General features: G+C 49.2%; 1 protein-coding gene across 2 annotated transcripts in view; it reads right to left on the bottom strand.

Moving 5' to 3' along the window:
- UIMC1 (ubiquitin interaction motif containing 1) overlaps positions 1-19,691 on the bottom strand; it is a 73,229-nt gene extending 53,538 nt beyond the window's left edge. The window contains exons 1-6 of one of the 2 annotated variants that reach the window (XM_004611435.2): positions 19,462-19,691; positions 15,134-15,288; positions 12,592-12,676; positions 3,002-3,126; positions 1,373-1,481; positions 258-997 (exon numbers count right to left, since the gene is read on the bottom strand). In XM_004611435.2, the coding sequence (XP_004611492.2) occupies positions 258-997; positions 1,373-1,481; positions 3,002-3,126; positions 12,592-12,676; positions 15,134-15,280 (1,206 nt within the window). In that variant the 5' untranslated portion in view covers positions 15,281-15,288; positions 19,462-19,691. The remainder of the gene's footprint in view (positions 1-257; positions 998-1,372; positions 1,482-3,001; positions 3,127-12,591; positions 12,677-15,133; positions 15,289-19,461) is intronic. The other variant, XM_055127704.1, reaches the window with a different exon arrangement.
- Between the last annotated feature and the right edge of the window lie 3,829 nt (positions 19,692-23,520).

Raw genomic sequence — 23,520 nt, 5'->3', positions numbered from 1 at the left:
GTTCATTTTATTGAAAAAATATTTTAAATATATTTTTTATATTAGAATGGATGACTGGCTCTCGGTGCTGGGATCATGAGCAATTTTTCTTCTTTATACTCTTCAGTGCTTCCCCTGTTTTCCAGAATGAGCATGTGTTACTCTAACCATCGAAGGAGATTTAAAGAAAACCACCACCAAAGGAACAGAGCACTACAAGTCAGCCTGGTTTAATTTCCGAATCAATTGTCCTTAATCACAGCACCGCCGGCCCTTACCTGACCATGACTCGTTGTGGGTTGCTCTTCCTCCAACAAAAGATTCTCTTGCAAGCTTTCAACGGGGCTTTCTCGGAAATCCGTGGGCTTGGCGTGCCAGGCAGTGGCCCTAGTCTCCTGCCTCACCTCTGTGTCTTCATCTCCTGCATCTTCGGAGCTACCTTCCTTTTGCTCACTAGCCTGATCGCCTTGGCCACATTCGCTCTGGATCAGAGAGGGAGGGCTGGGTAACACGGGGTCCCCAAAGCCTTTTTTCCTTAAGAGCTGCCTCTGAGCCTTTTTCAGACTCTTTTGATACACCTCCAACTGGCAGAGAATGACCTTGGTGTACTGGTTAGGGTCCACACCGGCCGGGCAGAATGGAACACCCCAGAAGTAGTGCACTGTGCCCTCAGCGTCCTGGAGACATTTAGCCTCTGCGGGTGCAGGCCAACAGGGCCTAGCTGTGTCCCCCCTACCCTGGGCAGCCTGGGGATATGCGGAACCCTTCCCAGTAGTTTCCTGAGGCTTCCCCAACACTGTGTGCGCAGTCAAATGGCCAGTACATCTGTCAGCACAGTTAGCGTTGCCATTCTCAAACACTGGCGAGTTTGACTGCTCCCAGCTTCCCGAGCTGTCACAGCCCGACTCCTCTTCTGTGCTTTCAGGGTGGTCCCAGGGCTCCTCTCTGTCCTCAGCCTCGTTTCCCTGACTGATAAGGGAGCCTTTAAACAGGGATGGAGGTCCCAGATGCCATTTGCCTGTAGGTATTTGAGAAAAAGTAGGGCTCAGGACCAACTTTTTTACGAAGCGAGATTGGTAAGCTAGCTCTTACCAAGAATTACATCATAGGGGGTGCTGTTTGGCTTTTTTGTTGTTGTCGCCGTTTTTATGTGTATGTGGTTTTGTTTATTTTTTAAGGCTCTTCTTTGGGTTTTATCAAATGTTGGTTTCTCCTTGGAGATCAAAAGGATGCTGGGTATTAATGTGAGCTCAACTTACTTTCTCAACGAACCTCTTTAATAACACCAACAGGACTTTGGGGCATGTCTGTTCTAGCTACGCTCGGTGAGAGCGCCCTTGTGGTGTATGGTTAGAACTTGATGAGTGTAAGGAGTCAGAACAGGGAGACATGCCTTCAGTGGTCCCCGAGTCTGTGGTGTTCTCTTGGTGGGACTGGGAAGATGACGGTCCAGTGGCCGGAGGTCCAGAGCTGGAAGCTGGAGCATCCGAAGGCCGGCAACTCTGAAACGAGTGATTCCACAACCAGACGAGGTAGATTATTAGAACAGCGACATAGGCAGGGGTCACAGCAAGGACATATGGGGAAGGCCACTGTCTTTAAGAGACTCTGCTCTCCAAATCGCAGTCACTGAATTCACTGGAACTCTACGAAGGGTAGGCAGCATGCAGAGTGCAAAGCACTGGACTCAATCTCCTACTCTGACTCCTTTGCTGATCTGAGCAAAGGGAACAGCAAAGAGGAAAAGGCAGGTGTTCGATGGCCAACTGGTAAATATCCTCCACACGCTTCACATGCAAACAAATTTCAGTAAGGTCCAGAGAGAGAGAGAGAGAGAGAGAGAATGAGCAAGACAGAGAGAGAGCGCCAGAGATAGCAGAGGTTAAAAGCACTTTCTATCGCCCCTCCCCTGCGATCAGACCCCCAGCACACATATGGTCCCTGAGCAACAGTCAGAACAGTCCCTGGCTACTATCAGGTGTGGTTCTCCCCACCAAAAAAACAAACCAAACAACAACAAAAAGAAGGGTAAAGGGCCAGAGAGATAGTACAAGAGGTAAGGTGCTTAACTTGCCTTTGGCCAACCCAGGTTATCCCTGGCACAGCATAGGGTCCAACCAGGGAGTGATCCCAGAGCAATCAGGAGGAAGCCCTGATGTAGGCCCCAAATACAAAAATAATCCTAAGTGGCTAATTTTAATGCCACAATTCAATCACGTAGTCAAATCCCCATAAACAAGCAGGACCATCATTTGAACACGGTCCACATTACTCCTTCTTCCTCTCCGGAACCCACCTCTAGTTCTCCTTTCTCCTCCACTCCCCAAACAGGCGTGGGGAGCACCTCTGGGTTGCTAGGAATGTGGGTCACTGGCAATTTTTCAAAACTACAAACAATCCTAAAGACTAAGGGCCAGAACTGACAGTATGGTGAGGAAGGCACTTGCCTTGCATGTGGCTGACCTGGGTTCAATGCCCACACCCCAACATGGTTCCCCAAGTACTGCCAGGAATGATCTATAGTCCGCAGCCAGGAGTAAGCCCTGAGCACTGCCAGATATAGCCCCCAAACAAAATAAATAAATAAATAAAACCCACTGAAAATCTGTGGGGTGGAAACAAACTGCTTTCTTAGAAAGGAACAAAACGCGCCTTTCTAATGGAGGTCTTGGGGCTAGACAGACAGTACAGCAGGTAGGATGTCTGCCTTGCACACAGCCAATCCAGGTTCGATCCCTGGCATCCAAGATGGTCCTCCAACTACCACCAGGGGTAATTCCTGAGTGCAGAGCCAGGAGTGACCCGTGAGCACCGTCAGGTGTGGCCCAAAACACAAAAATCAACAATTTGAGGCTCCAGTCATTCAAAGGCCTTTTTAAATGAATTATGAGAAACAAAGGGGCCAGGTGAAAACCCTCAGAACAATGACTAGAACTAGTCCTGAGTACAAAAGAGCCCTGGAAAAAAGCCATGCAAATCTGATCCAAGCTCCCGCCAAATGGTATCAATACAGAATATTTACATTCAGGCTTTCAGCAATGGCCTTCCTCAAGAGTGCCTCCTCTTCTTCCTCCTGGCTGTTCACTGCCCTAGCTTCCTGCTCACTCATTTGAAGAGCCAGCTCGAACTGTTCCTCCTCTGTCATCTCTGTAAGAAAAAGGGAGGGAGAATGAATGAACAAACACTGGCAAGCAATAGAATGAAGCAATATTTCCACCAAAGGCCCAAACATATAGTGCAATTTTATCTTTCTTTCCCTTTTTTTTAAATTAAAAAAAAAGTTACCCACATCCTAGAGTGTTCAGAGCTTAGTCATTATTTTGTGCTCAGAGATCAGCCCTGATGGCGTCTCAGGGGACCCTATGCAGTGTCAGAGATGGAACCTGAATCAGCCACTAGCAAGGCAAAGGTATTAAACCTCTCTAATATCTCTCACACCATGATCTTATTGAGGAAAAGTTAGGACTAAAAAGATTATTATAGCCAGCAGGGCACTTGCCTTGCACATGACTGACCTGGGTTAGATCCCTGGCACCATATATAGTCCCCTGAGCACCTTCAAGGACATGTTCTTGAGCACAGAGCCAGGACAAAGACCCTGAACATTGCCAGGTGTGCCCCATCCTGCCACCCCCCCAAAAAAGGAAAGTCCCACAAAGCACAGTGGCCAAGATCATTTCCTGAACAATAACAGTCAGAATCCTGACTTAAGTAGTCTGCAAGTGTCCATAAAGCATTTTTTGCCAGCTTTGTTCACTACTTTCTCTCCAGTGTATGGAAGAATGCCTGGTACTAGGCTAATAATAAATATAAACAAACCCAGAAATGGACACCAATGCCAAGGCTTCCAGAGTTCCATCCTAAGCAAAACCTGGTCCCACCCATACACCTACAGAAATGACCCCTCAGCACTAAACCAGGCATAGCCCCCTCACACCCCTCTCCCAGCACCACTAGCTATGGCCCCCAAACAAAAACATGTATATTTCTTTAAACAAGCATAACAAATTTTAAAATGAAAAATTAAGGCCGCAGAGGTAGATAGCACAGCAGTAGGGCGCCTACTTTGCATGTGGCCAACCTGGGTTCAATCGTGGCAACTTCCAAGGTCCCCCAAGCAGCACCAGGACTGATCCCTGAGCAAAGAGTCAGAAGTAACCCCTGAGTACCACTGGGTGTGGTTCAAGAACAACAACAACAAAAAGAAACAAAAATTAAAAAGGGGATCAAGAAAGTTAAAATAGAAAAAGAGATCAGATTAGGGTTGGAATTATTGTACAGCAAGTAGGACATTTGCCTTGCACGTGGCTGATCTGGGTTCACTCCCCAGCACCCCATACGGTCCCCTTAGCACCAGTAGGAATAGTTTCTGAGCACAGAACCATGAGTAACCCCTAAGCATCACCAAGGGTAGCCCAAAGCAAAACAAAAAAAAAAGAAAAAAGTAAAAGAGATCAGAGAGCTAGTAAAAGTGATTTCAGGCACTTGCCTTGAATCATGATTCCCCGAGCAATCACCAGCAGTGATCATTAAACAGTCAGGAGAGGTCCCTGAGGACCTCTGGGTATGATCCAACCCCCTGCCACCCCCACCCCGGCCCAAACAGAAAAGAAGCAATCAAATATAAAAATAATGAGCAAGAGATCCGAGCAGTAACTTCACAAAAGCCACCATTGGAACATGAGAAAGGATCATTAGCAGCAAGGAAATGCAAGTTAAAATGCTACACCACAAGAACTGCGAAAATGAAAAAGACTGACGTGCCTAATGAAGCCATTAAGTCAAGAAAAAGTTGATTACATCCTCCATGTTCAATTTCAGAGAACCAAAAAACCGTGTAATGTAAAAGAGAGAAATCTGGGTTCCTTGCAATACGCCGCTTTTCAACACACAAGTTTTCTGAAAGTTCTAGACAGATGATGCTCCAAGGTCTTGCTGGAGGTAGCCGCCAGACCCACTCTTTCCAACAAAATCGCACGGCCTCGGTGGGCTTGCATTCTCCAAGGAGGGAGGACACCAGAACTGAACTGTGGTTTCTTTTTCTTTTTTTTAAATTAGATTTGGGGAGTCACACCCAGAATGCCCCAGGCTCTGTACCCAGGGATCAGTCCTGGTATGGAGCTCAGGGGACCCCCAGGAGGTGCCAAGAATTAACTGCACATAAGGCCAGGGCCCTAAACCACTTTCTGATCGCTCCAGCCTGATTATGCAGGTCGAAATTTTGATTCAGGGAGCCAGAGAGGTAGGACAGGTGTTAGGGGACTTGCTTTGCATGCAGCCCACTCCTGACTTCATCCCCAGCAAGGCATGATGTTCCGAGCCTCCCGACACCACTGAATATGAGCCAAACCACAACCTCACCCCACCCCCCAACACACACCCAAATAAAGACAACTCTTGATTTTGATTTTTTTCTTTTTGGGTCACACCCGGCGATGCACAGGGGTTACTCCTGGCTCTGCACTCAGGAATCACTCCTGGCGGCGCTCTAGGGACCATATGGGGTGGTGCTCAGGGGCTCATATAGAATGCTGGGAATCGAACCTGGGTCAGCCGCGTGCAAGGCAAAAGCCCTACCGCTGTGCTATGGCTCCAGCCCCTGATTCTGATTTTTTTCCGCAGTCCAGGGAGGGTTACTGATCATCGCCCTCAGGCCTAATTGTTTTATTTTTTGGCTGTTTTGTTTTGTTTGCTTTCTTTTTTGGTCTTTTGGGCCCAGCAGTGCTCAGGGCTTACTCCTGGCTCTGTGCTCAGGGTTCACTCCTGACAAAGCTGCTGGTCAAAACTCAAAACCAAAGTGGAACCATGTGGGGTGCCGAAGACTGAATCCAGGTCTGCCACATTTAAGGCAACCGCTTTACCCACTATACTATGGCTTCAGGCCCACTGTTTAACGTGCAGCAGACACACATGTAGAGTCAATACGCATTTTTTCCTTCCGTTTTTTGGTTTTCTAGGCCACACCCTGCTGCATTGCCAGGGATCAAATCAAGGTCAGTAAAAACAAGGTAGGCAAGCACCTTAGCTCCTGTCCTCTCTCTCTCGCCCCAAAAAATACAGTACTTCAGGATTTCATGTGGAAATTGCCTTGACTCTATAATATTTTAGTTCACACATATGTAATACAAATAAAAAAAATAGGTGAAAATGGTCATGAGGATTAATTATATGTAAAAACAATGTAATTATGGTACCTAAAAAGAGCTCAATCATTATTAAATGGGGATTGGGCCACACCCAGGGGTACTCAGGGCTATTCCTGGCACTGTGCTCAGAAATTACCTCTGGCAGTGCTCAGGGGATGAATGTGATGCCAGGGATTTGAAAAGAGGTCAGCAGCAAGGAAGCAAGCGCCTTCCCTCCTGTACTAACTTGTCTTCTCTGTATCTCTCCTACCCAGCAAATTTTGCTACTGTTATGTTACCAAACTTAGTCATGTTAAGTATAACCTTAAGTATATTTTAACTACAGGATACAATCATTTAACTTGACAGGACCAACATTCTGTGCTAATCAGTAACCATAACTGTGAAGAGATCTTCCTTTGGGGTTGTTTGGGGGTTTTTGGGGGGTGGGGGGAAGGAGTTGTCATGGGTGGGAGGGAGGCTTGAGCCACACCAGCAGTGCTCATGGGGACAGAGGTAGTGTCAGGGATCAAGGCAGGACTGGCTGAGCGCAATATATTCTCTTATGAGCCCTGAAGACATTTGGAGAAAAAGGGGCCCAGTTATACTCAGGGGTTACTCCTGGCTCTGCATTCAAGAACTGCTCCTCACAATACCCAGAGGACCATATGGGATGCCAGGGATCAAACCCACGTCTGCCTTCTGGCCATGTGGAAGGCAAACACCCTCCCCACTGTACTTTCTCTCTGGCCTCTCCTAAAGACACTTGTATTCACAAGTCACTGTCTCATTTCTCCACATACACTAGGGTTTTCTGTTTGTGTTTTTGCTTTTTTGGGGTCACACCCAGCAATGCACAGGGGTTACTTCTGGCTCTGCACTCAGGAATTACTCCTGGTGGTGCTCAGGGGCTCATATAGGATGCTGGGAATTGAATCTGGGCCAGCCGTGTGCAAGGCAAACACCCTACCTGCTCCAGCGGGTACTATCACTCCAGCCTCTCTACATCCACTAAGACCTGAGATTTAAGTTCAATGAAAATCCCTGCTGAAGAGGACACATTTCACCTGGCCTCAACTATTAAGTATCCAACTATGAAAAGAAACAGGGGGATGGAGCACTTGTACATGGAGTGGGGCGCCTGAATGCAGGTGACCCTGGTTCAACCTCTGGTGTCCATATCATTCCCTGAGCATGGCCAGGAGTGATCCCTGAGTCCAGAGTCAGGAGCAAACCCTGAGCACTGCCAGGTGTGCTCAAACATAAATAAAAATAAATTAAAAAAAAAAAAAGCAGGAGAAAACAAACTGAATCCCATGCAAGATAGAAGCGAGCATGTCACCTTAAGGAGGACGTCAACAAGTGTCAACACCAGCCAGATGCTCCAGCTCAGCAGCTCAACTCAGCAGTGAACTCTGCAGAGCTACACAACGGGGAGGGAAGCTGATTATGCGGATCACAATTTATGATGATTAACGTCTCCCAACATTCAGGTTAGCCTCCCGCAGAGATGGGCAAACAGGCTGTTAACAATCCAGAACACGCTCTAGATATTACCCATCCGAGAACTGCGTCATTCATCGCTATTTCTACTGGCTGTGAGAGCTCATTTCATAACAAAGAAAAAAACTAAACAAGATAAAGACTTGTCCTGCCCCCGGCCTTTGCTGAAAGCAACCTTTTTCTCATGTAGCTCTGTAACTGTGATAAAGCTGATTTAACTGAGATCCAGGAACCACTTATATACGCAAAAGCCAATTTGTCACACTCTTCAAAGCATTAAGACACTGTCATGAGGTGGGAGAGATAGTGTAACAGATAAAGTGTCTGCCTTGTATGTGTCTGACCCAGGTTCACTCCCTAGCACCTTATGGCCCCCCCGAGTCCACCAGGAGGGAACCCTGAGTGCAGAACCATGAGTAAACCCTGAGCACTGCTGGGTATAGTCAAAAAACAAACCCTAAGAAAGCACCCTTACTCTAGGCCAGAAGGTGCCTCGCTCAGCGAGTGTGCATACTTTCCACGTGGGAGGCCCGGGTTTGACTGCTGGCACCAAGTTTCCCAAGCACTAGGGATAATCCCAGAGCAACACACTAGGATTAGGCCCTGAATACCACCAGGGATGGCCCAACACAAACAAACAAACAAACAAAAAAGAGCATTAAACTGCTTAAAGCCCAGGTAATGGTTATATCAACTATACCACGCTAACTAAAAAGTCTCAGGGGCCAGACAGAGCACAGCGGGTAAATTAACTGCTTTGCACCTGGGATTCAATACCTGTAACCACACAGGGTCCTCCAGGGCCAGCCAGAAGTGATCCCTGAGCGCTGCCAGATGGGGCAAAAATATATGTATATACATATATGTGGCATATTAAAATATGTATCTTAGGACTGGAGAGATAGTACAGCGGGTAGGGTGCTTGTATGTGGCCGACCCAGGTTCGATCCCCAGCATCCCATACGGTCACCCATGCACAACCAAGAGTAATTCCTGAGTGCAAAGCCAGGAGTGAGCCCTGGGCACTGCCGGGTGTGATCCAAAAACAACCTAAAATATATATTATGTATTATAATATGTATGTTTATTTATACTTTTTTTTTTTCTTTCACTTTTTGGGCCACAGCTACAGATGCTCAGGACTTCTCCTGGCTCTCTGCTCAGGTCATTCCTAGTAAGGCAAGCGCCTTACCCACTGAACTATGTCTCCAGCCCGGAAACGGGTTTCCTAAGGCGCCCAAAGGGCCAAAGTTTCTTCAAGAGTATGACTGCCTGGGACAAAAACTGAGCAAGATGCAAGGAGAAAGAGACGAATCCACTCTCGTCTCTGGAAACTTGGACGCCGATCAGAAACAGGCAGCTCTGGGAGGCAGAAAATCAATATGAACTCAACACCACCATTAATCAACCGCTTGTAATGGACATGTACAGACTACTTCAACCACTAACAACAGAATACAGAATACACGTTCTTTTTCAGCTCCCTCAGAACATTCACCAAGACAGACTACATTCGAGGCCATAAAACACAACTTCACAAATAAAAAGCAACAGAAATCAGACACTGGCCCTCAGACGCCGTTGGAATTAAACTGGAAATCAAGGGCCGAAAGATATATCATAAGATAGACATACTGTACCTCACTCACTAATGCTTAACCTGTAGATCTAAAGAAAGGGAACATTTTTATAGCCACCTGTGATCCATACAACACACAATTTCTTATTTCACACTGTAGTAAGTAGTTAATGTGAAAATTTATTAGAAATGACATGAGGTTTGACCAACTTTAAAAGCATCATTAGTTTACTGTCACGACTTGGTTGCCTTTCAAACCAACAAAACATATAATTTATTCCATTGAGAAGTTGTGGGTGCTTTTAAGTGTATTTAAAAAAAAATCCTCACTTGTCAGGGCTGGAGTGATAGCACAGCAGGTAGGGCATTTGCCTTGCACGCAGCCGACCCGGATTTGATTCCCAGCATCCCACATGGTCCCCTGAGCACCGCCAGGAGTAATTCCTGAGTGCAGAGCCAGGAGCAACCCCTAAGCATCGCCGGTGCGACCCAAAAAGAAGGAAAAAAAATCCTCATTTGTAGGGCCAGAGGGATAGCACAGCAGGTAAGAGACTTGCCTTACATGCGGCTGACCCAGTTTTAATCCCCAGCACCCCATAAGATCCCCTGAATCCTCCCCAGGAGTGATCCCTGAGCACAGAGACAGGAATAAGCCCCTGAGCACAGAGAGGGAAGGAGGGAAGGAAGGAAGAAGGGAAGGAGGGAGGGACATAGGGAAGAAGGGAAAGAAGGAAGGGAGGAAGGGAAAGAAGGAAGAGAGGGAGGGAGGGAGGAAGGAAGGAAATCCGGGTAAGAGTGATACTACGGCAGGTAGGGGATTTGCTTTGCATGCAACCGACCCAGGTTCAATCCCCAGCACCCCATATGGTCCACCGAGCACCGCCACAATTAATTTCTGAGTGCAGAGTCAAGAGTAACCCTGAGCATTCCTGGGTGTGACCCAAACAGCAGGGGGAAAAAAATGCAAAAAAAAAAAAGAAATCTCAAATACATGGAGACTAAGCACAGTAACATGCAGTTCAAAGAGAAAAAAAAAAACACCTCAAGAGATATATATTGTGGCCGGAACAATAGCACAGCAGGTAAGGCACTTCCGATGCACACAGCAGTCCTGGGTTCAATCCTTGCCATCCTTCATGATACACCAGTACACGCAGAGCCAGAAGTAAACCCTGAGGATTGCTGGGTGTGGCCCAAAAACCAAAAAGGAAAGAAAAAATACACACACACACACACACACACACACACACACTAAAGGAAAACGAAAATGCCACTAAAACAAAAATGCCACTTTACAAAATTTGTGGGCTGTGGTTAAAGCATTACTTAGAGAGACATTTATAACATTAAGCACTTATGTTAGAAAAGAAGACAGATGTCCATTTCCTCACCTAAGTTTCCACCTTAGGAAACAGAAAAAGAACAGCAAATTAAATCCAAAGTAAGCAGAAGAAAATAATAAGAGTGACAGCCAAAATCAATGCACTTAAAAACAAGAAATCAATGAAGAAAATAAAACAAACCAAAGGTTGGTTCCTTGAAAATGAGCAATAAAATTGATAAGCTGGTCCAGAGTGACAATACAACACGTAGAACATTTGCTTTGTAAATGGAGGTCCCTTGAGCATCACCGGGAGTAATTCCTGAGTTCAAAGCCAAGAGTAAGCCCTGAGTATTGTCAGGTGTGGCCCAAACCCCCCCAACCCCCCAAAGAAAATCGGTAAGCTGGGGTTGTAGTGCTAGTAGAGCAGGCAAAATGCTAGTTTTGCATGCAGCTGACCAGCACCCAGCTTGATCCCCAGCACCCCTTAGGGTCCCCCAATTCTGCTGAGAGTGACTCCAGAGTACACAGCAAGGAGTAAGACCCAAGCACCACGGGGTATGGCCAAAGTAACCTACGTTTCCCCCCACGCCCCACCAAAAAAAAAGACCTTACTATGGAGCTGGAGAGATGGGGTCAAAGGCACGTGCTTCCTCGCATGTGGCCAGCCCCTCAGTTCCAGCCCCGGCTTCACACAGGGTACCCACAGGCACTACCAGGGATCACTACTGAGCATCAAGTCAGGAATAGCCCCCGAGTATAGCTTGGTGTGGCCCCCAACTCCACTTAATAAAGGCATAAATAAGGAACTACAAGGGGCCCGTGCAACAGTAATCCCTAGCACCAGATGCACACACATACACACACACACACACACACACACACACACCCGCCCCGAGCCCTGAAGCAGGAATAGACCCTGAGGACTACTTGGTGTGGCCCCAAAATCTCAATCAAGAAATGCATAAATAAGGGCCGGAGCGATAGCACAGCGGGTAGGGCGTTTGCCTTGCACGCGGCCGACCCGGGTTCAATCCCCGGCATCCCATAGGGTCCCCTGAGCACCGCCAGGAGTAATTCCTGAGTGCAGAGCCAGGAGTAACCTCTGTGCATCGCCGGGTGTGATCCAAAACTAAAAAAAAAAAAAAAGCATACATAAACCATAATACCTAAAGGGGAGGGAGGGAGGGAAGAGAAGGAGAGGGGAAGGAGAGGAGATGGGGGAGAGGGAGAGAAAATTATTATCGCTCTGGTCCAGGATCCTCCTTCCCTCCCTCCCTCCGGCTCTCCCTCCTGGAAGGCCAGGGAAGGGCGGGCAGGAAGGAAACTGGGGATACTAGTGATGGGAAGTGCACACTAGTGAAGGGACTAGTGATGGAACATTGTATGACTGAAACCCAATCATAAGCAACTCTGTAACTGTGTAACTCATGGCAATTCAATAAATAAATAAAAAAGAAATGCATAAATAATGAACTAGAGGGGCTGGTGCGATAAATGCAGGAGGTAGGACACACACCTTGCATGCAGTGGCACTGGGTTCAATCCCCAGCACTGCATGATCCTCAGAGCATCACCAACTATAGTGCAGGTAACTTCCAACCCCAAGTTGGGACCAAGCAGCACTACATCCTCACACCAAACTACAGTGAGGGTCCCCAGATCTCCTGAGCACTGCATGGGGGTCCCCGTATCCACCCTCCACACACTCCAACTAAAACAGAAACCCGAATGGATTACATATAGCGTTATGACCACAGTTTTATGAAACATGCTTCAGCCAACCGTTTCTAGAGAGACAGGGGTACTTAACCATTGCATTTTTAAAACCATTCTCAGCATTAAAATGGAAACATACGGGGGCTGGAGCAATAGCACAGCGGGTAGGGCGTTTGCCTTGCACGCGGCCGACCCGGGTTTGATTCCCAGCATCCCACATGGTCCCCTGAGCACCGCCAGGGGTAATTCCTGAGTGCAGAGCCAGGAGCAACCCCTGTGCATCGCCGGGTGTGACCCAAAAAGCAAAAAAAAAAATAAATAAATAAATAAATAAATAAATAAAATAAAATAAAATGGAAACATACGTGCAATTTTTCTCTTAGCCAAACCCTTGGCTCTATTGGACTGTTTCATTTTTGTATTCTGCAATCCATTCTCTTCCTTTGGTTCCTGTTGTAAAACAAGAAATATGATCAGCGCAACTGCCATTAATGAGTGCTCTTTTCACCTCCCCTACAATAGAGGGTGAACTCTGAACCAAGAGCAAGTGCTACTAGAAATGTTCCCAGAAAACAAGGAAAAAAAAAACAATCTTCATGGCACAAAAAGAAAAATACGTAAGATATGGAACCAATGCAACTCATACAAATAAAAATGCCAAAAATGAGGTCAGAGGGCCGAAACGATAAGATAGCAGGTAAGGCACTTTCCAAGCATGTAGCAAACTAGGGTTCAATCCCCGGCACCCCATAAGGTCCCTGAGACCACCAGGAATAAGCCCTGAGCACAGCCAGGTGATGCACAAAAATCCAAAAAAAAAATTAAAAAGTCAACCTTTGGGGCTAGAGAGACAGTGCTGTGGGTGGGGCTCTTGCCTTGCACAGGGCAATCCAGGTTCGATCCCTGGCATCCCATATGGTCCCCCAAGCCCTGTCAGGAGTAATTCCCTGAGTGCAGAGCCAGAAGTAACCTCTGAGCATGTGATGTGCACATCACATCCCTGAGGATGTGCACCACTGCCCAAAATACGTCAACCCGTAGGAAATTCATAAATTGGAACTTCGTTTCTTTCCTAACATCATAATTGAAATGTTGATTACACAAAAGAAAAAATTTTCTATAACTGGTTACAAAGAAGGAACAAGACCAATTTTGAGGTGACCAAAGAGATAGCACAGCAGGGAAGGCTCATATGCTCCGTGCCAATTACTTTTGGTGGGGAGAGCAGCTTGGAATCACACCCTAAAGCTCAGGAGTGACCTCTTGTATGTTCTGGCATGCCAGAAATCAAACAATGATAGGCAGGATGCAAGGTAATGTGCTTTAACCCTTAAACCATCTATCTCTAAATTTAAATATAGAACCTCCTACAATTTGTTTTTGATCTCAAGGCCACACCAAGCAGTGCTCAGGGGCTTGAGGGACTTTCTTTTCTTTTTTCTTTTCTTTTCTCTTTTTTTCCTTCCTTCCTTCCTTCCTTCCTTCCTTCCTTCCTTCCTTCCTTCCTTCCTTCCTTCCTTCCTTCCTTCCTTCCTTCCTTCCTTCCTTCCTTCCTTCCCTTTAAGTTTCATTCCACGGGGCTGGAATGATAGCACAGCGGGTAGGGCGTTTGCCTTACACGCGGCCAACCCGGGTTCGATTACCAACATCCCATAGGGTCCCCTGAGCACCACCAGGAGTTAATTCCTGAGTGCATGAGCCAGGAGTAACCCCTATCTATGCATTGCCAAGTGTGACCCAAAAAAAAAAAAAAGTTTCATTCCTTGCCCTGGCAGGCCCCTTTATGAAACTCTTAAGTCTCCTTACAGAGCCAGATCAGTAATACAGTGGGTATAATATTTGCCTTGCACATAGCCAACCTGGGTTCAATTTCTAGTATTCCATATGGTCCCCTGAGCACTGCCAGGAATAATTCTGAGTGCAAAGCCAAGAGTAACCCCTGAGCATCCTGGGTGTGACCCAAAAAGCCACCAAAAACAAAAAATTATTTACATACCAAAATAAGACTGATTGGGGCCGTAGTGATAGTACAGAGGGGAGGGTGTTTGCCTTGCACACAGTTGACCTGGGTTCAATCCCCGGCATCCCATATGGTTCTCAGAGAACCAGCAGGAGTGATTCCTGAGTGCAGACCCAGGAGTAACTCCTGAGCATCACCAGATGTGACCCAAAATGCCATAAATAAATAAATAAATAAATAAATAAATAAATAAATAAATAAATAAATAAATAAATAAATAAGGCTGATTAAAAATTGGGAGTCCTGGGGCTGGAGCAATAGCACAGCGGGTAGGGCATTTGCCTTGCATGCGGCCGACCCAGGTTCGATTCCCAGTATCACATATGGTTCCCTGAGCACTGCCGGGGTGATTCCTGAGGGCAGAGGCAGGAGTAACCCTGTGCATCGCCAGGTGTGACCCAAAAAGCAAAAAAAAAAAAAAAAAAAGGGAGTCCTAGGTTGGAGCTAACAGTACAGCAGATAAGACACTTGCCTTGCACTGAGCAAACTTGGGTTTGATTGCAGGAACTGCACTGGGTTCCCTGGGCCCTGCCAAGAGGATTCCCAGAGCACAGAGCCAAGAGGAAGACCTGAGCACCACTGGGTGTGGCCCCAAAACCAAAACTATACAAATAAACAAGAGTCCAGCCAGCTGGATTAGGTTGTTACAAAACAGTGGTGGTTAGGAGGCTGAGTCAGAGATCCAGCACTCTTCAGAATGCTGACCTGGGGCCAGAAAGTACAATAGGAGCTTAGAGGGCTTTCCTTACAGGCAGTCACTTCAACCAACCTGCTGGTCCCCAGAGCACCACCAGAGGTCACTCCTGAGCCCAGAGCCAGGAAGCGTCCCTGAGCACCTTCAGGTGTCCCCAAGCCACCTTCCCCCAAAATAACAACTGAACACTGACCTCCCCCTCACTATCAGAGATGACAATGAATGCATCCTCAACTCTGCGCTTTCTCTTCACAGAGCTGGAGCTGCTGGTTTCCACCTCTGTCTTCTCGACACTGTGAGGCTCAGCAGGATCTTTAACTTTCTTCTTTCGCCGTGGCATCCTTTTGTCTGAAAGATAAGAAGAAACAATTTACGCAAACAAAAAAATTGAGTTTTCAGTATACCCTGTGATTTGGTAATATACAAGAAAGCAATTTCTATTAGGGGGCCAGAGAGATGGGACAGGGGTAAGGAACCTGCCTTGCATGCAGCCAACCCCAGTTTGACACAGGGTCCCCTGAGCACCACCCGGAGTTAGCCGTGAATACAGACAGTCAGGATACCTACACCAACCATATGCCAGGTCATTAAGGGCCAGATATATAGCTCAATGGGTTGGAGCAGAAGCTTTGCGTGTGCAGATCAGGGTTCCACTCCTGACTTCATTTGTCCTGAGAACTACAGGAGAGACCCCATGCCTTCCCACAACAGGGTCCAGAGTAGACCCCAAGCACTGCCAGAAGTGGTTCAAAAAAGAGGGGTGGGAAGAGTGATAGTACAGTGTGTAGGGCTTTCCTTGAACACAGCTGACACAGGTTCGATCCCTGGCACCATATAGAATCCCCTGAGTCACGTCAGGAGTGACCCCTGAGCATAAAGCCCAGGAGTCAGCCCTAGTCACCACCAGGTGTTCCTCCCAACAACAACAACAAAAAAGATTATGTAAATTACAGTGCCTTCACCAAAAAAAAAAAAAAAAAAAAGCAGGGGCCAGAGAGATAATACAGTGGGTCGGGCGCTTGCCTTGCACACAACTACCCAGGGTTCAATCCCTGGCTTCCCATATAGTGATTACCCAAGCACCGCCAGGAGTAATTCCTGAGTGCAGAACCAGGAGTAACCCCTGAGCCTCACCAAGTGTGCCCCCCCCTCCACCAAAAAAAAAAAAAAAAGAACATAAAACTCTTCTACCTAAAACCGAACCATGTACAGACTTCCAAAGAACCACAGCAGATAAGGGATCAGTAAAATCAGCATCAAGTAGAGACACAATCCACAGGTACAAACTCCAAAATGACAGCGCTTCCTGAGATCTAATCAGGGTTCCATCAGTCATTCTAAAAGCCACGCAAGGCAGTAGTCTAGGTTCAAGAGATAGTACAGCAGGGGCTGGAGCGATAGCACAGCGGGTAGGGCGTTTGCCTTGCACGCAGCTAACCCAGGTTCGATTCCCAGCACCCCATATAGTCCCCTGAGCACCGCCAGGAGTAATTCCTGAGTGCATGAACCAGGAGAAACCCCTGTGCATCGCTGGGTATGACCCAAAAAGCCAAAAGAAAAAGAGAGAGATAGTACAGCAATTAGGGCGCATGCCTAGCATGCACCTGACTCAGGTTCAGTCCCTCACACCACATACCTGCCCCCCAGTGCCAGCAGCATGGCCTGGGTTCTACCCAGCACCACAGAGCCCGAACAGCATCACATCCTTTGCCTCCCGTGTTGAACTGCAGCAAACACTGGCTGACAATCACTGTTGGGGGGGTCCCAAAGCCACCTGACCCCTGCTTCAGAGTCTCAGAAAAACAAGTCATTCATCAGCCCTTCCAAAGAGCTAAGCCAGCACACAGAGGTCAATGTCTTATTTCAGTTGGGACCCAGCAAAATGAAGAGGTCACTGAAATAATGGCTTGTCATCAATTACTCGAACTGAAGCTGTGGAATGAATTGCCACAAATTGTTTTCCAAACAGGAAAAGCTCAATGCTGACAAGCCTCTTCTTAATCATACCAGCTGCAAGGAAGATGTCTCTGAAAGAATAGCATAAGCACAAAAGATGACCCCCCCTATAATGAGACCTGTAATAATATTTTAATAATCCCGTCGTAACATCTAACATTATTACAATGACATTTACTTCACAGGTAGCATTCTTGGCAATGTCCTGGAAAATCTCCAAGTTGGGAACTTACTCGGCATTTTCTTTCAGTACATCCTTCATCTTGAGCTGAAGAACAATCACTGCCAAACTAATTTCAAATCGTGACATGCTACCTACCAAACTGTCAAAACTGCTTCGAAAGCTTGGGGGCATGAAAAACCTGAGCAACAAAACCTTTCTGAATGACTGGCTTTTTCCTCTTTAGTCAAGCAATGTGGCACCGAGCTCTTCACGTGACAGGTACAGAGTTTAGTTCTTACCATATTATGGAAAGGTAAGTGCACAGAAGCACACACACCCACAAGCATGCATACACACCTGAGTTCTCACACACACATACCAGGAGTTATTCCCAGTTTGCAATCAGCCTCAATCTGTCTTTCTCTCTCTAACACATGTTACGGTTGAGTTGTGTTTTTTTTTTTTGGGGGGGGCACACTTGGCTGTGCCCAGAAGTTACTCCTGGCTGCTCCCACTAATGGCTGGGCTCAGGAGCCCTTATGGAGAGCTTAGGACTGACTCTGGCTAGCCTCATGCAAGGCATTCACCCTACCCTCTCTACTGCTGGACTGTTACGCTGGCCCAGGTATTTCCCAATAGAAGTCATTTTCTAGGTAGACCGCTACTTGAAGACCCGCTTTTGATCACTATTTTGCCTCTGGAGAAAGTGATTCCAAAATGTCAGTAACTGAGCCCAAAGAGAGAGTACAGTGGGTAAAGAATTTACCTTGCAAGCCGCTGACTGAGATTCCATCCCTGGTACCCCACAGAGTCCCCCCCCACCAGTCCTGTAGGAGTGATTCCCTGAGCACAGAGCCAGGAGTAAGCCCTGAGCACCGCTGTGTGTGGCAAAATTAATTTTTACACATGTGTGTGTATGGTCTAGAGCGATAGCACAGCAATAGGATAGGTGCTCACCTTTCATGTGGCCAACCCGTGCTCGATTCCTCTGCCCCTCTCGGAGGGCCCGGCAAGCTACCGAGAGTATGGAGCCCGCTCGGCAGAGCCTGGCAAGCTCCCTTTGGCGTATTGCATATGTCAAAAACAGTAATAAGTCTCTCAATGAGAGACGTTACTGGTGCCCACTCAAACAAATAGATGAGCAACGGGATGACAGTAACAATGTGTGTGTGTATATATATAATATATATATGTGTGTATTTCTGTAAGTCAGCGGGGACTTGGACGCTTCAGTGGATCGGTGACAAGCACAGCATTTCTGAGGGTCCCTTTCCCCTCCTCCCCCCAGGCCCTTCTAGATCTCAAATCCCACATGCCCTGCGGCAAGAACCTGGAGTCCCTGCGCTTAAGAGTCCAAATCCAGCCCTCAGGTCTGAGCGATGGAGCACAGCGAGGAGGACGCCAACCAGGCTCGACCCCCGGCACCCCATTGGGCTCCGAACTACCGCCGGGTGTGGCCCCCAAACCAAAACAAAACTCGACCCACTCAGTTTCCCTGCTACAGCTGCCACTTCTACGCTTCTACGATGAACTTCTCATCTGGGTTTAGAAATCCGCCCAGTCCCTCCACCCACCCCCCACCCACTCCTGCTGTTCCCCTGCACATGTGTGTGTGTGGGGGGGGGGGGCGGAGACACAAGGGCTTACCCAGGTGCTTTTTTTAAAATTTTATTTTGAGGGGGAGCGGGGTCTGGGTCTCACTTTCGAAGCTCAGAGCTTATTACTCCTGGTGGCTCTGCATTCAGGGATCACTTTCCTGGCGAGGCTCGGGGGTGGGGGGGGGGGAACCTACGGGATGCTGAGGATCGAACCCGTGCAGGACAAGCGCCCTCCCGCCGGATTAGCGCGCCAGCCCTTGCCCAGTGTCCACCCCACCACCACCCCCCACCCTGCCCCGCCAAAGCAAAAAAAAAAAAAAAAAGCAGCAGCTGGAACGTAGACAAGGGTAGGGGCGGCGGGGGGCGGCACCTCCGGGAGGCTCGCGGACACCGGCCGGCCACGGCGACGCGGGGGGCGGGGTCGGAGGGGGCGGCCCGGCCCGCGGGAGGCGGCGCCCGCGCGCGCGGCTCACGCGGCGGCCCCCGAGCGCCCACCCGGCCTCCCGAGGGCCCCACCCGTCGTCCCGAGCCGCCCACGCGACGACCACAAGGCCACCGGTCGCCCGCAGGCGCCCCCCGGCAGGTCCGGGCACGGCCCGCGGCGTCGGGAAGCCGCCCCCTCAGCCCACCCCCCCCCGAGTGCCCCCCCCAGACCCACAACATCCCACAGCCGCTCCGGCATCCCCAGGCGCCCCCCCCGCCCCCGCCCCCAGCCCGGCCGGCCTCGGCGCCCCTCGCGCCCCCTCAGCGTGGGCAGGCGCCCACTTCAACGTCCGGCGCTCGGGCCGGCCGGCCAAGACTCACCGGCGGCGACGGCGGCGCAGGCCGCGGTTCTCCGGGGCACGAGGAAGCGGGAGGCAGCAGATAACGCGCCCGCAGCCGCCCGCCGAAGCCCCTCAGCCGGCGCGCGGGGGGTCGTGGCGTCCGCCTCACGTCAGGCGCGCCGAGAGGCCGCGGGAAGAGTAGAGCGGCGCGCTCGGAGGGGCCGGCGGCGCGCGCAGGCGCACAGGCGAGCGCGGGCCTTCCGCGCGCGGACCGACCTGCCGCCGGGAGGCAGCAACAGCGTGGGCAGGGGCGGGGCCCGCGCCGGCGTCGCGCTCGCTCATTGGCCCGCGCTCCGGGCGCCGGGGCCACCCAGCGGCGGCGAACCGGGAAAAGTCGCTCCGCCACGCGCTTCTGGACGAGCGTCTGTGGGAGCTGGGGGAGTGATGATGGGTGCCGGCGACGGCCCGGAAGTGGGGACAGGAACGGTCCCTAAATGTCCAAGTGCCCTCATGGGAGGCGGGGCTGAGGTGGGGAGGGCGGGAGCGGGAGTTTGCCTTGCAAGGGGCGGACCCGAGTTCGATTCCCGACACCGCCTAGGGTCCCAGGCGTGATCCCGGAGGGCAGAGCCGGGACTAAGTCCTGACACCGCCGTGGGTGGCGAAAAAACGCAAAATCCTCCAAGTTTACTCACTATTATACGGAAGGGAAAACTCTTAGCTGTGTCAGCTGGAAGCGTGAAGTGAAAATAGTCACTTTGGGGGCCGGAGCAATAATCCAGCGGGGGGCGGGGAGGGGGGGAGCTGGAGCAATAGCACAGCGGGAAGGGCTTTGCCTTGCACTAACCCGGGAATAGACCCGGGTTCGATTCCCAGAATCCCGTATCGTCCCCTGAGCACCGCCAGGAGTAATTCCTGAGTGTAGAGCCGGGAATAACCCCTGTGCATCGCCGGGTGTGACCCAAAAAGGAAAAAATAATAATAAAATCCAGCGGGGAGGGAGTTTAGTTTGCCTTGCCCATGGCCAACCTGGGTTTCTTGACAGCTGGCAAGATTAGACCTTGACGGGCTGGAGCAATAGCACAGCGGGTAGGGCGTTTGCCTTGCACGCTGTCGACCCGGGTTCGAATCCCAGCATCCCATAGGGTCCCCCAAGCACCGCCAGGAGTAATTCCTGAGTGCCATGAGCCAGGAGTAACCCCTGTGCATCGCCGGGTGTGACCCAGCAAGAAAAAAAAAAAATTAGACCTTGAGCACTGCATGGGGTGTCCCAAAAACTTCACCCAAATAATAAAATGAACTGCTTTAATGTTAAAAATCATTGTTGTTCATTTGCACTGGAGCCATAGCACAGTGGGCAGGGCGTTTGCCTTGCACGCGGTCGACCTGGGTTCGATTCCCAGCATCCCATATGGTCTCCTGAGCACCGCCAGGAGTAATTCCTGAGCATATACACTCCTAGTACCATATGGGGTGCCGAGGATCAAACTCGGGTCTGGTGAGACAAGTGCCCAACTCGCTGTGCCATCACTCTGGCTTGTTGAAGCCAAAACTCGCCACCGCGCCTGCACACCTCACTGCCCGCCACTCCCCTCAAACTCCGCAGTTAGAAGTCGCTTGTATCCTTGCTCCACCCCAAATCCTTCTCGTCCTGCTTCAGAAAGCCCATCGGGACACAGACTGTCCTATGTTCTCTCCGTCATGCATGAGTGGAAGCTTACAAATAATCATGACCTGGAGCCAGAGATATGGTCCAGCAGGTAGGGCTTTACCTCGCATGTGGCCGAGTCAGTTTGATCCTCAGCATCCCATTTAGTCGCCTGAGCACTACTCAAAATGATCCCTGAGCACTGAGCCAGGAGTAAGCCTTGAACACTGCCAGTGTGACCCAAAAACAAATAAAAACCCACAAGTAACCATAATGTGAATCTCTCCATGGCTTCATTTTCTCTATGGGGTGCAGGGTATGGAACCCAGGTTAGCCACATGCATGGCACACGCTGTACTATTTCGCTGAGCCCAACAAAGTAATTTTTAAATTATTGTCAGGTTGTGGAACTAATATTTTTCTTCTTATTTGGCCATGCTAGGGATAGAACCCAGGACCTCACCCATGCAAATACTCTGCCTCTGAGCCACATATGACCTAGTAGCAATTTTTTTTGCTTTTTTTGGGGGGGTCACACCCGGCATGCACAGTGGTTACTCCTGGCTCTGCACTCAGGAATCACCCCTGGCGGTACTCAGGGGACCATATGGGATGCTGGGATTCGAACCCGGGTTGGCCACGCGCAAGGTAAACAGCCTACCCACTGTGCTATCGCTCCAGCCCCTGACCTAGTAGCAATTTTTAAAAGTAAGTTGCAGGGTTGGAGAGAGGGTACAGGAGAAAAGGCAGCTGCCTGTGAGATCTCCTCGGGGGCAGAGGCTAAGTGGAAACAGGCCATGGCAGAGCAAAAACAATAACAGATTATGACATGACCGCTGGGAATAGCAACTAGGGAATCTTGTAAATAAGTGACAAGAGAGAACAGAGCGATAGTACAGCCTGTAGGGCTCTTGCTTTACAAGGGGCTGACCCAGGTTCAAGCTCTGACATCCATAGGGTCCCCAAGCATCGCCAGGAGTAATTTCTGAGCACAGAGCCTAAAGTAAGCACTGAGCATTGTCAAATGCTCTCAAGTCCCTGAGCAGGCCCCCAAAAGGAAAGAAAGAAAGAAAGAAAGAAAGAAAGAAAGAAAGAAAGAAAGAAAGAAAGAAAGAAAGAAAGAAAGAAAGAAAGAAAGAAAGAAAGAAAGAAAGAAAGAAGGAAAGAAAGAGGGGCTGGAACGATAGCACAGCGGGTAGGGCATTTGCCTTGCACACGGCCGACCCCGGTTCTAATCCCAGCATCCCATATGGTCCCCTGAGCACCGCCAGGGGTAATTCCTGAGTGAAGAGCCAGGAGTAACCCCTGTGCATCGCCGGGTGTGACCCAAAAACCAAAAAAAAAAAAAAAAGAAGAAAGAAAGAAGGAAAGAAAGGAAGAAGGAAAGAAAGGAAGAAGGAAAGGACGGAAGAAGGAAAGGAAGGAAGGAAGGAAGGAAGGAAGGAAGGAAGGAAGGAAGGAAGGAAGGAAGGAAGGAAGGAAGGAAGGAAGGAAGGGAGGGAGGGGCTGGATCGATGGCACAGCGGGTAGGGCGTTTGTGTTCCACACAGCCAACCCGGGTTCGATTCCCAGCATCCTATATGGTCCCCCGAGCACTGCCAGAAGTTAATTCCTGAGTGCATGAGCCAGGAGTAACCCCTGTGCATCGCTGGGTGTGACCCAACAAGCCAAAAAAACAAAAAAAGAAAGAGAAGGAAAGAAAAGGAAGGAAGGAAGGAAGGAAGGAAGGAAGGAAGGAAGGAAGGAAGGAAGGAAGGAAGGAAGGAAGGAAGGAAGGAAGGAAAGAGAGAGAGGAAGAAAGGAAGGAAGGTAGGTGTCAAGAGCCTTATTAAGGATCAACCCAAAAAAAAACTGGGTCCCTCAGAGACCCATACCCAATGCAGACAGCTAATCCACGATGCATGTAGGTGCCAAGGAAACAGTTTATAATTAGGAGATGACTAGGAGAGAAAATTTGTTTTGGTTTGGTTTAGTTTGGGGCCACACCCGGCACTGCTCAGGGGTTTCTCCTGGCTCTGCACTCAGGAATCACTCCTGGCAGGGCTCAGGGGACCATATGGGGTTTGAATCCGAGTCAACCGCATGCAAAGCAAGCGCCCTTCCCGCTGTACTGTCACTTTGACCCCATGAGCAGGAATATCTTTATGTGTTAACATGATTGGGTTTTGTTGTTTGTTGTTGTTTTAACGGGTCCACACATGGCTGCACGCTCAGCTTACTCCTGGCTCTATGCTCATGGATCACTCCTGATGATGTGTTGAAACTGTATTATATAGGGGATCGGGGATTGAGCGTGGGTCAATGGCGTGCAAAGCAAACACTTTACCTGCTGTATTATATCTCCAGCCCCTGACTTGGATTAGTTCATGAAATTAACTTATAGGACAAATGAGAGGTGCCGTGACGACCAGCAGTCAGGGACTCCATCCTGACCAAACCAATAGACAAATTTTC

The sequence above is a fragment of the Sorex araneus genome, chromosome 2 (assembly GCF_027595985.1).
Source record: "Sorex araneus isolate mSorAra2 chromosome 2, mSorAra2.pri, whole genome shotgun sequence".
NCBI lineage: Eukaryota > Metazoa > Chordata > Mammalia > Eulipotyphla > Soricidae > Sorex > Sorex araneus.
Note: the sequence above shows the minus strand (reverse complement) of the source record. Positions and strands in the feature narration are given on the sequence as shown.